Genomic DNA, 16707 nt, shown 5'->3' on the forward strand with positions numbered 1-16707 from the left:
GCCGGTAATTTTGAACTCGGCATCGAGCGCATGTGCACCGAGCAGAGATGGAACGATTACCGATTATAATCGATTATAGCCGATTATAATCGGCCGATTAAAATAATCGGACAGCATCGATTAATCGGCCGATTAATCGAATCTTGGCGCTACCTATATTGTACTAATATTTCAGGCTTTTTCATTGGTCAATGGTTAAGTTGCAATGGGCCAAGGTACCGATCGTTCCGCATGACGTCATGTTTTGCTGTGTTTGGCCGTCGATTTAATCGACCGATTAATCGCCGTCGATTAATCGATTATTTCCGATTATTTTGAAGAAAATCATCGATGTAGCATCGATTATAATCGATTCCATCTCTGGCACCGAGACTCGAGGAGTAATGTAGGTACGTAGTACGTACTTTTATCGTATCGTATGTATTATACTCTACTCTTTCGCCTGTACGTTGACTTATACAACCCGCCGAAGCCGATACCGATACCACTGTCGAGCTGCTATGGTACTTTTTCGACCAGTCGATAAATGTAGTTGGGAGATCATCGTTCCAAGTACCGTGCGTCGTAGTTTTTAGCTTCTGCTTTTTCACCGCGTTTACTATTACATAAGATTTAGTTCGAATTTGTTGCGTTTTCGCATTACTACATAATTATATACATAATCGTAGTATTCATTTTCGCGAATACGATATTGTCAAAGTTCATCGCGAATTCCAGTCACAAGCAGAATGTCGTTTAACGAGGATGAAGCCGATGAGTAAGTTTACTCTTATGAGTTACCTATTTATGTATTCAAAGTTCTACTGTGTAGGTATCTAGGTGTTGAACTTGTACAGTGGTAAAGGTATCTCTTCCATATCGATAATTTAGAATTATGCACCTAATTCACTTTGAAAACGAAAGCGTGGTTAATTGCACAATCATTTTTAGAGTTTATCATTATCTCTCGTTTTGATAAGAAACATCGTATTATCTAATAGAATATAAAAGACTCCCCCAAATATGTAATTTTGACACTTTATCGTCGAATCCGGCGAGTCTGCTCTCTTCTTATTTAAATTACGTTGTATTCATCCGTCAAGTTTGAAGGAAAATATTTCACTTTCCTTTTCAATACTCGATAAAAGTCAAGTTTAGGGATGTTCGTCGTCGAAGCAATCGCTTGGCATATGATTGGCATGTTGATACCGAGCCAACGGTCCTATACAGCTCGTATACAAACGTAATATTTTCTCACCAATACACGTAACTTACCTACGTGTTCCTTAGTATTCTGTTTAGCCCTTTTGTAGGTACCTACTTACTCGAGTACGAGCTCAGATATCTTATTATTATAAACGTATTTTTATTTAGATTGATCGAGTAGAACTCTCCACTGACCCATACTATACCATTATAAATTTCCATATGGTACAGGAGGGTTGAATTTTTTTCAACAAATTTCTTACCAATTACACCCTCGAGAATTTTATGTAAAAATCCAACCCTTCTCATAAATCCATCAAACACCTGCAGATTGAATTTACGTAAACTCAGAGGCATTCGTCTATAAAACTTACTCTTACAGCTTTACCTGGTTTGTTTTCGTGTAAAGGTCGTTCGACTTTAGCGGCGTCTTATATACGCGTAGATTAGACATCTGTTGATCGAGATTGTATACAGATAGAGAATGAATAAGAAGAGTAAATGACACACGTTACAAAATCACGGGCACGGCGCGCTGAGAAAACAGCGATTCGTTGACCTATCTTCATTCAGCTTTTATGTATTTATATTCGAGAATTCATTCATCAAAACGCACCCTAACCAAAGAAACTGGCAACGTTATACTCGAAAAATAAATATGCCCGAGTATTCTACCCACCACTCAATGTCGGCATCAGTCTAGATGTGCTGTAAATACATCTACGCGCCTGCCGAAATTTTAAATAGGTTATCCCTGGTATCCAAACGTGTGTTGAGGGTAGGGTGACTGGTGGTGAATGAGGAAAAACGATGACGTAAGGTTTTTAATTTTTAATACAGGGTGGCCATTTGTAGTATATTGCGAGAGGAAGAAACCAGAAGTGGGTAATTTTGTCGACTTTTCAAGAGCAGGAGGGATGAAAACTTTGTTTTTGGTGGTGCAAAAAAAAGAGGTTTTAAAATGAAGTTTTCAAGAACGAAATTTGGGCAGATGATTTGAAGTAGCCCACACCCAAAAGATACAAAATATTTTCTTACATTATATCAAATTTGAAATTTAAAAATTTTATTAATCGGTAAAAATTGTACAAATAAATCTAGCCAACAACATACAAAAAAATGAAAAAAACATCGAGAAATACCTAGGTACTTACTTAAAATTTTTTTTTTCAAATTCATAGCTCCATAAGGAAGCCAACCCGTAACAGAAATTTTTTGGGCATGATGAAAACGAATCAAAAGAACATTTAAAAATGGATTTTGTTGAACATCAGGCATTTGAATTTAATTTTTCGAATTTTGGTATTTTTTTAAAATTTAAATCTGGCTCACTTTTTACGAAAGAAAAAAAAATGAAAAATTTGATGAAATGGAGATAGTCCGGTATATGACAATAGGAGTAATTGCACCCCCCCCCCGCCGATCCTCCGGGACAACTTTTTTCTTAAAGGGGACATCCTAAGGAACGTTTTAAAGCAAACTTTCCCTAAAAAAAGTTGGCCTTACTTACAAAATGGCGGCCATTTTGATTGACAGGTCAGCCGAAATCGCAGATTTTGCGTTTCAACATAGGACTTGCACGAAATTTTTCAAACTTTACAAAGGTAGATCGAAAGATCATGCAAATATTTATCACCTGTCAAAATTTCAAGTGCTAAAGTGCGTTTTTAGATTTTTGGTGAATTTTTGAATATCCAATTTAGGCCAAAAATGAGGGGAAAAAATCAAAATTTTACCAAATTGACCAAGAAAGCTGAAATTTGGGATATACCCTATTCTCGACATGCCAAATCGATTGGAAACGGTTTCAACCCGTTTTGAACAGTACTGGAGCCTCAAGCAGATTTTTGAAACTCGAAATTCCCACAAAATTCCATCAAATTGGAGTTGTAAAGCTGAAATTTATTCTAAAAACTAATTTCAATACGCTACGAAGTACTGCAGGTGAATTTCAAGTCGTTTTGGAGCCTTCAGCGACTTTTTGAAAATTCCTGAAGCCTCCAGCAGATGTTTGAAATTTTAAATTTTCACAAAATTTCATCAAAATGGAGATGGAAAGCTGAAATTTACTCCACACTCCAATTTTAACACCCTCTGAAGACGACTTCAGGTGGGTTCAAGTCATTTTAGAGCCTCCAGCGACTTTTTTCAAAATTACTGGAGCTTCCAGTAGATTTTTGAAACTTGAAATTTCCCCAAAATTTCATCAAACTGAGATGGAGAGTCGAAATTCATTCTGCCAACTAATTTAAATACGCTACGAAGTTGACTGCTGGTGGATTTCAAGTCGTTTTGGAGCCTCCAGTGACTTTACGAAAGGTTGTATGGTGTTTTTTTGGAAAATTGAAACTTCCTAAAAGTAGCTGGAAGCTTCAAAACCATTTGAAACCACCATGTAGTCTGCGAAGTAAATTTCAGCTTGCCAACTCCATTTGATAAATTAATGTTGGGGAGATTTCAAGTTTCAAAAATCTACTGAAGGCTCCAGTAATTTTCAAAAAAGTCGCTGGAGGCTCTAAAATGACTTGAACCCTCCTGGAGTCGTCTTCAGAGGGTGTTAAAATTGGAGTGTAGAGTAAACTTCAGCTTTTCATCTCAGATCTACTGGAAGCTCCAGTAATTTTGAAAAAAGTCTCTGGAGGCTCTAAAATGACTTGAAATCCACCACAAGTCGTTTTCAGAGGGTGTTAAAATTGGAGTGTAGAGTAAATTTCAGCTTTCCATCTCCATTTTGATGAAATTTTGTGAAAATTCAAAGTTTCAAAAATCTGCTGGAGGCTCCAGAACTGTTCAAAACAGGTTGAAACCGTTTCCAATCGATTTGGCATGTCGAAAATAGGGTATATCCCAAATTTCAGCTTTCTTGGTCAATTTGGTAAAATTTTGATTTTTCCCCTCATTTTTGGCCTAAATTCGATTTTCAAAAATTCACCAATAATCGAAAAACGCACTTTGGCACTTGAAATTTCGACAGGTGATAAATTTTTGCATGATCTTTCGATCTACCTTTGTAAAGTTTGAAAAATTTCGTGCAAGTCCTATTTTGAAACGCAAAATCTGCGATTTCGGCTGACCTGTCCGAATTTCAAGTTGTTGAATAAAATTACCTACTTCAGCAAAGATTAAGAAGGGGATCCTCTGATCACTCAATCACAAATGTTCATTTTTTTCACAGAGCTGAAAGTAGGATTATTTGAATCTAGGTACGTGGAAGAATCAAAATTAATTTTTCACGATTCTGAATAATCAACTTTTTTCCGAACATGCAAAAAAAGAATCCCAACTGGCAGAAACATTTTTGAACAGAGCAAAGCTGCATAGAAAGAGCAAGAAAAAGTACATTAACAAGGCCAATTTCAAACGTCGAAGTGCATTTTTCGATTTTTGGAGAATTTTTAAAAATTAAATTCGGGCCAAAAATGAAAAAAATCAAAATCTACCAGAATGAATTTTTTTTTTGAGGAAGAAAATTTTGGTCACGAATCGAGTGGAAATTTGAGCTAGAAGGATTTTTTGGGACGGTGAATTCATTTTTGGTATCAGATTTTTACTACGGTAAGGATATTCTTCTCTCAGAAATGACCCATTTTCAGGCTCAAAATTGAGCGAAAAAAAAATAAATTTCGAAAATTGAATTTTTCATAACGTTTTCTCGCTGATCTGAGGTCACTGAGCACAAAAATGAAATTCGAATCGAGCCTCAGTCAATTTTTCATGAAAAAACCGTCGACTCTTGATGAAGGGGGCATCGGTGCTCAAGTTAGAAACTAAATTCCGGACTCAGCAACCTCGAATCAGTCAAAAAACACATTTTACTCGATATTTTTGGAATAAAAAGAACCCAAGAAATTGCAAATAAATCACGCACTTTTTTGGAGGTAAAAACTTTTGGTCACGGATCGAGTGGAGATTCATTTTCGGTGTTAGATTTTCAGAAGAGCACACCCTTTCTTCAGAAACGGTTCATTTTCTGGATCAAAATTGAGCCAAAAATCGAGCTGACTGATTCGAGGTCATTGAACGCGAATATGATGTCCAAAGTAAGCCCTGGCAACCTCGAATTAGTCGGAAAACATGTTTTACTCGATTTTTGTGTTCGGAATAAGATAACTTTTGGTTTTTAATCGAGTTGGAATTTGGGCTAGGAGGGTTTTTCTCATTTCTGGAGTCAGATTTTCACCACAGTGCGCCATTCTCTAAAAAATAGTCCATTTTTAGCCTCAAAATTTACTCAAAAAATAATTTTTGAAAATATCAAATACTCGAGCAATTATAATCCCCAAAAAACGCATGCGATTGGGGTGGCAAATGAGCAACAAGTCTGACTATCATTTTCGACACGAGTCAAAAAATGGATTTTTGGGCCCAATTTTTTAATTTTCGACAAACGAGTAAAAAATTCGAATTTTTTGAACCCAAAAATCTCGAAAAGTGCAATTGGACTGCTGTAACTTTGGGAGTCTTCTTTCTAGTTCACTTTAGAATCATAAATGCGATTTGAGAGTCACTTTAGTTATAAGAGAGGAAAAAAATACTCGTATGTATTCGTATTTTTTGGGCACAAAAATGTTCGGGTAGCGCTCTATGCAACGCAATAGTCGTGAAAATTTTTCTTTGTATCCATTTAACGAGATAAATATACTCATACCTAACCTCAAAGGCCAAAAATCATGCTTCGATAGGTATAATTTTTTTTATATACATTTCTTCATCACGTCGTTCGTACGTTCTTATTCATCTCGACCCCACGCGCTGTTATTGAACTTGTATCAACTATCAACAATAATAATGGTAATATAACTGTATGCACAGAATATGTTTTATCTGTCTAATTTACTCGTTATTTTTGACCTAATAATCGACGATAATTACCTACTGTTACTTGGCAACATTATCAACATCATTACCATGCGATAAAACTATTAACGTAGTATGAGTATTGAGTACCTACCTAAGTACCTATGTATAGATGGTTTTCTCGCTAACATCAATTAAAACCCAGTTGAATCGATCATACTCCATACATTGCACTTCACTTAGCATCTGGTCTACGACCTTTAAGTACCTACATACGAGTAATGTACCTCGTACATGCTCATTGCGTGTAATGTGTGCTAATTCAACTAAAATTATACCTACATACTTACGTGTTTTTAAACTTTTAATCAACTATCTGAAAAATGAAGCCCTCGTATCACGTGTACTTTTATCAAATTTAAAGCAGACAGAAGTTAATTACATAATTCAAATTCGATATTGTTTGAAAATTTAGAGGAAAAATGATAAATACTTACGAGGAAATGATAATCTTTTGTGGAAGCCACATCAACAGAAAATTCGGAACTGAGAGTACTTATTGCATATCATACCGATGTCTATAGACTTGAAATCGAAAAAACAAGATGATAAATTGATTCCAAGGAGGAGGAGGGAGGCTAATTGGGATCTCGTCGAATTAAAAAAAAAAAAAAAAAAAAATCCACTTTCGGATGCTGCTGTGATTTTTTTCAAAAAAATTATAATTCAAATTAAAAATTTCCGATTCAGTTGGGATATCTTTCATGTTGACTACTCGCTCGTATTTTCACGATGAACAATTCATGTTGATGCAATAAGACTTTTCTACCTAATCATTTGCGTAATTTCATTTGCCTTTTTACTCGCCAAGTTTTAATTAATAAATTGCCCTTCTTACGTGTGCGTATTGTTACAAATACCTACATAACGAAGCAGTACATATAACGATAACGCCTTCGTAATTCATAAACGTTTCATATTAATTGTTTCAATTTCTATAACTGCGAAGAGGTTTATTGCTACCTGCTCGAATACACAATATAAGAGAATGTTTCAAACTCATTGCAAAAATCATCTCTGCACGAGCCGGAAATAAGACAATAACTCACTAAATTGCTCGTACCGATAACTTAATCAACTCTCGTACCGTACAAATTATTGAGAGATTAATTCGCAATATTTTACATTCTCGTTTAAACACACCTCTACTCTGTTTTAATTTTATCAAATGCTTGTTTTCATTTCTTTATGTAACCTATTTGTGAAATTTTTCAACGTATAATGCTCGCGCACTACAATACCTATACTTGCTGCTTGCTTACACATTCGAGAAGAAATAAAAAAAAGAGGCGAGGTGGGGTCGAAGGAAAAAAGAATGCATTAATCAAAACCAACGTACGGTATACGTGAACGTAAACGTGAGTTAGTTGCTAAAAAAAAAAAGAAATGAGGAAAAATAAAAGAAAAAGAGCATTATTCATAATGACGGCGTATAAAATTGAAAGGACTTTATAGTGCATATTTAAAAAAAAAAACCAGGAAATTTTTTGCTTTTTGAACGCTTCGGAACAAGGAAAATTCGCAAGCGATGCACCTTGCACGTAGGTAATAATAAGTAGGTTGGTGGATTCAAAGGATACTGTACCATATTTTAAAGATTCCCATGAGGTGTCTTCGTATATGTGGATATTTTGAATTGTTTTTAATATTACAATAACGTTTATATTTGATGATGAACATGAAGGTATTAGACGCGAGCCTATTTTTGATTGATTAGATTAAATTATTCGATCCATCTTCGTTCGAATTAGATCTGCTTGTCTGTTTCACTGACAGCGGAAATGTTTCATTTGCATGCTGATACCTAAATCAACAATCAAGCGTAATACATATGTTTCACTTTTTTTTTTTTTTTTTTTTTTTTTTAAAATCATATTATGCACCAAATTTTGATGAAGGTACAATTTGTGTAAATAAACAATAAAAATTGTACGCGTATCTACTTATATCTATACCTATTTTGTACGTTTTTTGGTTATCCTTGGTCTTACTTTTTGATTTATTTTTATTTTTTTGCAGTGTCTACGACGAAGGTGGAGTGAAACTGAAAAACCCAAACATCGAACTGATGGATCAAGATATCCTTTATCATTTAGCTCTGGGCAATGAATCGCACGATCTTGTAGAAATGTTCGGAGATGTGAAAGTAAGTTGCATTGGTGTCATATTCATTTTCAGAGTAGCTGCATATTCATGAAACGTCAATTATTTGACAAAGGAATTTTTTTCAGTCCCTCATGCTGTTATTATTTTATTTTTACAGTTTGTATGTATGGGAGGAACTCCTAAAAGGATGGAAAAATTCGCTTACTACATAATGGATGAAATTGGTTTTAAACTACCCACGGGAACGTGTCTGCAAGATATAAGTAGATTTTCATATAGGTACGCCATGTTCAAAGTCGGACCAGTATTATCAATTAGCGTAAGTTTTACTGTTCTTGTATTTTAATTTTACTTAGAAAATTTTCATATCAAGTAGGATTAATAAAGCTCAAATAAAATAAAAATAATTTTAGAATTTTCATTTTCATTTTTTTTTTTTTTTTTTGAATCTTTTCCTTACAAGGAACTTTTTGAACCCACATTCTCTGTTTGAAAAAAACTCAACTAGATCCAATAGTAATTGTTTTTTTTGTTTTTTGTTTTCAAATACGCAGCACGGAATGGGAGTACCTTCGGTGTCGATATTACTTCACGAAATCATCAAACTTATGTATCATGCAAAAGTCAAAGATCCGATATTCTTCAGAATTGGCACCTGCGGTGGCATAGGCGTCGAACCAGGCAGCGTTGTTATTTCCGAAGAAGCAGTCGACGAGCTACTGAAACCTTTCTACGAAGTGGTATGACCGCAAAAGAACTATACCTAAATCTACCATCTACCTTTTACATAAATTATAAAAACAATTCGATTACCATAATAGGAACGTTCTGACAAAAACACGAACTGATTGATTATTTGACCTTTTTTCTGTTGTTTTGCTTTTAAAGGCTGTTTTAGGTAAAATTGTGAAACGACCGGCTTTACTTAATAAGAGACTTATTCGCGAGTTGAAAGCTTTGGCAACGCCGGAAGACCCGTATGCGATAGTTACTGGTAAAACGATGTGCTCCAATGATTTTTACGAAGGTGAGTTCTTCGCGGTTCAGGTATTTTTCAAGTGAATTGAATACTTCCCCCTTCCTCAACCAAAGATCGAGGAATTTTGGCTACAATTGGTTATTGCGGTGATTACCAAACCAAAAATGTTTTTTTGTTTTGCTCAATTTTCGAGAATTTTAGAAGATTTAAATTCCAAAAATTGCGCAAATTGTTGAAAAATTCGAATGACCAGTTATTATTTTGAAAAAACACAGTTCGGATAACATTTAACCCCTGCTTTGACACAATTTCGGATAATATGTGCCTTATTGGTAGGGCTTTTGAAGGGGAAGGGGGCAACGCACGCAGTAATAGAAACTGAAAAAATTGTAAAACTGGGGGGGAGGGAGATAAAATTTGTCAAAAAAAGGTTTTTAAGCAATTTAAAAAAAAAAAAAAAAAATTGGCAAGACATAATTTTGGACAGAAAAGCAAAAATCAATGATTTTTAGACGTTTTGGCAAAAAAGGCACGAATTTCTTAGCAATTGCGACAAAAATTACGACCTGTATCAAAAAACTATTCCCTGAGAGTTTGGACGAAAAAACGTTGCAACTTTTTGTCAAATCGAAAAAAATTGACACTCTCTGACTGACAGGAAAAGGGTAATTTTTGACAATTTCACAAAAATTTGATTTTTTTGGGCAATCTTGGCGAGAACAGAACTGTTTGACAATTTTGGCAAAAATTGTCCACTTTTTGACAATTTTGGCAAAAATTGAGGCATTTTGTTTTGACATGTTTTTTTGGGCCCAAATGTTTTCAAAAAAAATGACCTAAAATTTCAATACGTGTTATTGAGCTTTAACAAATCTGAGAACCTTCTCGTGCTCTCATGTGTCAAATTCCATTTTCATCATCGAACAAAATAAACTGCATTCTTTGAAAAATTTGGCTCCTTTACGAGGAAATGCATCCTAATAGTTGGAAAAAATTGTCAACAGGCTAAGACTAAATCGAAGAGAGCACGAAAAAATACAGCGCCGACCAAAATTTTAAAAGCCAAAGTAGGTACACTTGTCAACTCTTAGTAAATTTTTAAAAAAATCAAATTTCGGCCAAAAATGGGGAAAAGCGAAAAATTTAGAATTTTACCAAATTGACCCAGATAATTGAAATTTGGTATGTGTATCGATCATTTTTGACCCTTCGAATGGACTGGAAATAATTTCGAACTGTTTTGATCAGTTCTGGAGCCTCCAGCAGATTTTTGAAAATCGCAATTTCCCGCAAAATTTCGATTCGAAATTGTTTCTAAACTATTTGAGAGATCGAAAATGTATAGTCCGGCATATGACAATAGGAGTAATTGCACCCCCCCCCCCGCGCCGATCCTCCGGGACAACTATTTTCTTGAAGGGGACAATGGACATCCTAAGAAACATTTTAAAGCAAACCTGTCCAAAAAAAAGTTGGCTTACTTACAAAATGGCGGCCATTTTGATTGACTGGTTGGCTGAAATCGCAGATTTTGCGTTTCAACATAGGACTTGCTCGAAATTTTTCAAACTTTACAAAGGTAGATCGAAAGATCATGCATAAACTTTATCACCTGTCAAAATTTCAAAGTGCTAAAGTGCGTTTTTCGACTTTTGGTGAATTTTTGAAAATCCCATTTAGGCCAAAAATGAGGGAAAAAATCAAAATTCTACCAAATTGACCAAGAAAGCTGAAATTTGGGATATACCCTATTCTCGACATGCCAAATCGATTGGAAACGGTTTCAACCCGTTTTGAGCAGTTCTGGAGCCTCCAGCAGATTTTTGATACTCGAAATGTCCACAAAATTCCATCAAATTGGAGTTGTAAAGCTGAAATTTATTCTAAAAACTAATTTCAATACGCTACGAAGTACTGCAGGTGAATTTAAAATCATTTTGGAGCCTCCAGCGACTTTTTGAAAATTTCTGAAGCCTCCAGTAGATTTTTGAAACTTCAAATTTTCATAAAATTTCATCAAATGGAGATGGAAAGCTGAAATTTACTCTACACTCCAATTTTAACACTGTCTGAAGACGACTTCAAGTGTGTTCAAGTCATTTTAGAACCTCCAGCGACTTTTTGAAAATTACTGGAGCCTCCAGTAGATTTTTGAAACTTTAAATTTCTCCAACATTAATTTATCGAATGAAGTTGGCAAGCTGAAATTTACTTCGCAGGCTACATGGTGGTTTCAGATGGTTTCGAAGCTTCCAGCTACTTTTAGGAAATTTCAATTTTCCAAAAAAACACCATACAACCTTTCGAAAAGTCACTGGAGGCTCCAAAACGACTTGAATTCCACCAGCAGTCAACTTCGTAGCGTATTGAAATTAGTTTGCAGAATGAATTTCGACTCTCCATCTCCATTTGATGAAATTTTGTGAAAATTTGAAGTTTCAAAAATCTGCTGGAGGCTTCAGGAATTTTCAAAAAGTCGCTGGAGGCTCCAAAACGACTTTTAAATTCACCTGCAGTACTTCGTAGCGTATTGAAATTAGTTTTTAGAATAAATTTCAGCTTTACAACTCCAATTTGATGGAATTTTGTGGACATTTCGAGTTTCAAAAATCTGCTGGAGGCTCCAGAACTGCTCAAAACGGGTTGAAACCGTTTCCGATCGATTTGGCATGTCGAGAATAGAGTATATCCCAAATTTCAGCTTTCTTGGTCAATTTGGTGAAATTTTGATTTTTCCCCTCATTTTTGGCCTAAATTCGATTTTCAAAAATTCACCAAAAATCGAAAAACGCACTTTAGCACTTTGAAATTTTGACAGGTGATGAATTTTTGCATGATCTTTCGATCTACCTTTGTAAAGTTTGAAAAATTTCGTGCAAGTCCTATTTTGAAACGCAAAATATGCGATTTCGGCGAACCTGTTGATCAAAATGGCCGCCATTTTGTAAGTAAGGCCAACTTTTTTTTGGGCAAGTTTGTTTTAAAATGTTCCTTAGGATGTCCCCTTTCAGAAAAAAGTTGTCCCGGAGGATCGGCCGGGGGGGGGGGGGTGCAATTACTCCTATTGTCATATGCCAGACTAATAAGGTACATACCAAATTGTAGCTTTCTAGGTCAATTTGGTTAATTTTTTATTTTTAACGCAATTTTTAGCCTAAATTTTATTTTTGAAAATTTACCAAAAATCGAAAAATACACTTTACTCCTGAAATTTTGGGCGATCGTTTGTATTTTTTTACTCAAAAAAAAAAAAGAAAAATTTAACTTTTAAAAGTTTTTGAGTATTTTTCATGAAATATGCACATCTCTGGTAAAAGAAGATGAATTATTTTGTAGAAAATTTCTATAATCATGTAAAATAGCTGGGAATGAGTCAGATATAAAATATTTCTCACCCTGCTTTTGACCGTATTGATTAATTAATATTTACGTATTATTTTCGCACAGGTCAAGCTCGTATGGACGGAGCTTTTTGCGATTTTTCCGAAATCGAAAAGCTCGAATACTTAGAACGTCTGCAAAAAAACAGCGTGGTCAACATTGAAATGGAATGTCTTGCCTTAGCTGCTTTAACTTATCACGCTGGTATCAAATGTGCCATAGTTTGTGTCGCATATTTAGACCGTTTAAAACACGATCAAGTGAGTAAAATAGTACTGGTACATTTTTAATATACCTAAAAGGTACCTATTTTTATTTCGTTTAAGTAATTGAAAATTCATTTCTTTAATTTATTCCTTACCATTTTTTCACATCTCATTATATATGTGTGTGTTTTTTTTCGCATTCAGATTCACCACCCGAAGGAAGTACTAGAAGAATGGCAGCAAAGACCGCAAGTTCTAGTAGCTCGCTACATCAAACGTTATTTACAGAAAAAAGGCGCCTCTTTGTTCGATGTAAATCACTCATATAGCCATTTATGTAGCTCCGTTTGCGTCAAAAGTCCCCGCAGACTTAAACTTGTTCAACAAGAATCTGAAAGTTACGATTAAGCTTCGTTTATATCGATTCGTTTAACACTTTTTTTTCGCTTGTCTCTAGGTGTAATTTTACCTACTTGCTGAATTGCTATTCACTTACATACGTATATTTTTAGCTTCCTTTATGACAAAAGGTACCTACAACATAATATATTTTATTGTCACATTCCCTCATTCGCGGTCATCTTGGTCATCTTGTATTTTATTGGCTGTGTTGTATGTTGTATTTTTCTATCGTGTTCTAGTAAAATGGCTTCGATACAAAAATATGTAGGTACTTCATCTCTTGGCAAATTCCAAGACGAGAAATCCGAACGATATCAAAATATAAAAAATATTGCGGCGATATACGTACTTTAAAATTCTAATCGTATATTTTATCTTTTTCGATATTTTGGTAAAATATTTACATTGTTATATTGCATTTCAGTAGTGAGTCTTGTTATAAACTAAGTACATACATGAACAATGCACGTAGATAAGATACGGATATATTTTATGATAAAATACCATTTGACCGTTGATAATTTAGCGTGCAACATTCCTCATTATTTTATAGGTACCTGTGCCCATGTGAATATTTTTATATTTACTTTCGTAATGATATTTGTTATGTTACAAATTTTGAATACTCATCCAAGTATTTCCATTATCATTATTCAATATGGTGATTGCGGATTTACAAGTAGCATCATTGTTACTCCTTACATAGATTAGATGTGATACGTCATACTATTTTTTTTTTCGAATTCCATTCATCGTTATTTTTATTTGATACCTTTACCTACATATCTTCGCTTTGTACAGCTTTTATTCTCTGATTATAAAAATTTATAATTAAAAAATCAACTTACGTATATATTTTAATGAAGTTTTTTTATTTTTTATTTACTTCATAATTTCATCTTTGCGATACTTTCGTTTTATTTTGTATTTGCTTAAGTTATATATTTTATGTATATTTACGTAATGTATGTACCTACAATTGAATTACTTCCTACTGTGCTCAGATGCGTGCATACGATATCGTTATTTTTTTTACCCCCAAGTTTAATGGAAAGAAAATTATGGACTGTTGGTTGTTATTGATGTTGTTGTTCCTGATAGCTTAATTTGTACCTATACTATCCTATGGATTACTAGTTAGTAAATTAGATCGAGAATTTTCTTCAAAAATTGTATTTCTTTTTGAAAAAGTTCAAAATTATTACGAAGCAGTTCTACTCATACCAATAATTACCAGACTGGGTATTTTTTTGAAAAAATTATTCGAACACGTGTGTAGAAAAGTTTACAGAAATTGCGTAAAAGTTAAAACTCAAGTTTCGTAGTATAATCTAATTACCTAAATACAAGAGATATCGTGTCGAATAATTTTCCTCGTAATGTACCGAATAAAACTACACGTTTGTTTATTTTCGTTACATTGTTCACATCCTATAAAGCCATGAGGCATTGTAGAAAACTTCCAAGTATGTACAGCTTGGCAAATGTGCTCGTAGTTTTAGATAACCTGCGTACCTAAATTGACTCATTGTTTTTGTTATCTTTGTTGACTCGTACCTTTCATATTTTTCTTAAAATCAGATAATTAAATTTTTTACGGTAAATGTTTCATTTTGAGCCAAGAGCGATGATTACTTATTTGATAAATTTTCTTCATTTTAATAATTTCTTTGTTTAGATACTTTTTTCCATCGTTTTTATTCGTACCTTTCTTTAATCTCTCTGTAATACTTATTGTAAAATGCAATTATCAAGTACAAAATGAATTACATCTTGTATGTAGTTTATACGGAGTTTAGATTTTATATCGAGTTGTTTTTTATGGTTTTGAATTGAAATTTTTATTAATTTTTACTTTGAACAAAAAATAATAATTATCGTATGTTTTTTATCTCGTTGAATTTGGCCTACGTAGTTTTTTTTTTTTTTTTTTTTTTAATTTTTTACTCATATAAGGTTTCATGCTATGCTCAATGCTGGTTTAGCTACCTATTCAGCCTACGTATAATTTTTTTTTTACGATTTTACCTTCCTATCTACTTACTTGAGAATTTCCCTCAAAACGTAATCCAGTTTAAGAGAAAGTACTCTCTTATATTACATAAATAATTAAGTATAATAATTATGAATTTTGAATTTTTTAAAAATTGTTTATGCTTATGCATTCGAGGAACTTAGCTATTATAGTTCTAGTTACTGATATTGTTATTCGTACGTATATAATAATTATGTTGAAGATGAAATTAAAGAGCTTCAGTGGTGACATCATTTTTATACGATATACCTGCAAAAAGGTGTTTACAAAATATATTTTCGTTTGAATTTTATTAAAATTACGATTACTGTTTAAGATGTACGTGGTCGTGGTCGTATAAATGTTTCTCTATATTATTTAAAAGCAAATGCGGATGAATATTCGTGTAGATGGTAATTTATTTTTTTTGAATAAGTATGTTGTATTTATGGGTACGTGTGGAATTGTGTAGCATTCATAGGGTGACTCGAAATGTTTGCTGAATTAATTAATATATCGTCCTGTAGGTAAAACTATATTTTTTTCAAAATAGTGAGTGTTGATTAGTCTTTCTAGTTAGAATCACATTCCTCAGAAATGAACAAAATTTCGATATTGATATTTTTTAGAATCTCAGAGAGGTATGTAGGATTCAGATCATGTCGGAACAAATCGAAACCGAGCATAGTTCTCATCTTAATAATTATTAGATTCGCAAAATCTTGAATCAAAATTATTTCAAAATGATCGGAATTCTGAAAAAGATAGGTACGTAAGTCACCCTGTAGAATATTTATTGGATGTCGATGGACACATTTTTTCACATTTGTATGTACCTATCATAATACTTAGCAAGTGAAAGAGTAAGTTAAAGTATATAATATTGCGAAAAGTATTGCAATTATTTAATTTTGATTGTTTTTAAATTTTTATTATATTTTATCACAAATTTACTCATTGAAATGTTTAAATAAAAGTTTGGAAAATTTGATTTATTTTTTTATAAAAAACGTCGTGCATTTATAAGTGGTTATTTGGAAGAACTCGATGGTAATAAACGACATGGATTGTAAACAAAAGATAAACCTTGGTTATTTCATCAACGTTACGATTTCGAATTTCATATTTCTTCGAATCTAAAAAAAATTTATCAGTAGATTTTTTGTTTAATTGTTTTTAAAAAAATCGAATAAATCTGCGGCGAGAAAAATAGCATCGATTTCATCAAAATATCAACATCATGACGAGAGAATGTAAAAAAGGCAAAGGGTGAGTTGTTTCGTTTTACAAATATTATATTATAAAACATAAATAAATAAAATGAATAAAAATTCAAACGCTCGAATGAGTATACATGTTACTCAGACTGGGATCTTGAGAACCATTCTGAAGAGTTTTTAGATAAAATTAAAAGAACCTACCTATATTATTACCTACATTTTTCTGACCTTAATTGATTCTATTTTCATTTTATTATTTGATATCAACCCTGCAGTTGTTTGGAAGATATTTGCGGCCGAAAATACACTTTCGACGACGAATCCGAAGACAACGTATTTAATAAGAAAACCGGCGAT

General features: G+C 33.4%; 1 protein-coding gene across 1 annotated transcript; it reads left to right on the top strand.

Annotated features, from left to right (window-relative positions):
* The first annotated feature begins 399 nt into the window (after window positions 1-399).
* On the top strand, window positions 400-16124 carry LOC135844204 (uridine phosphorylase 1-like). Its single transcript, XM_065362348.1, has 7 exons — window positions 400-757; window positions 8062-8188; window positions 8306-8467; window positions 8703-8888; window positions 9037-9175; window positions 12575-12768; window positions 12919-16124. Exons 1-7 carry the CDS (start codon window positions 729-731, stop codon window positions 13120-13122), a joined length of 1041 nt encoding a protein of 346 aa, XP_065218420.1. The 5' UTR covers window positions 400-728; the 3' UTR covers window positions 13123-16124.
* The last annotated feature ends 583 nt before the right edge of the window (window positions 16125-16707 follow it).

Source organism: Planococcus citri, chromosome 1, assembly GCF_950023065.1.
Source record: "Planococcus citri chromosome 1, ihPlaCitr1.1, whole genome shotgun sequence".
Classification (NCBI taxonomy): domain Eukaryota; kingdom Metazoa; phylum Arthropoda; class Insecta; order Hemiptera; family Pseudococcidae; genus Planococcus; species Planococcus citri.

Excerpts from the sequence above, each read along its gene's own strand:
- LOC135844204 (XM_065362348.1), top strand. The coding sequence starts at position 729 with ATGTCGTTTAACGAGGATGAAGCCGATGA. Across the intron at positions 8,889-9,036 it reads TGAAACCTTTCTACGAAGTG|GCTGTTTTAGGTAAAATTGT; the intron begins GTATGACCGCAA and ends TTGCTTTTAAAG. Across the intron at positions 12,769-12,918 it reads ACCGTTTAAAACACGATCAA|ATTCACCACCCGAAGGAAGT; the intron begins GTGAGTAAAATA and ends TTTCGCATTCAG.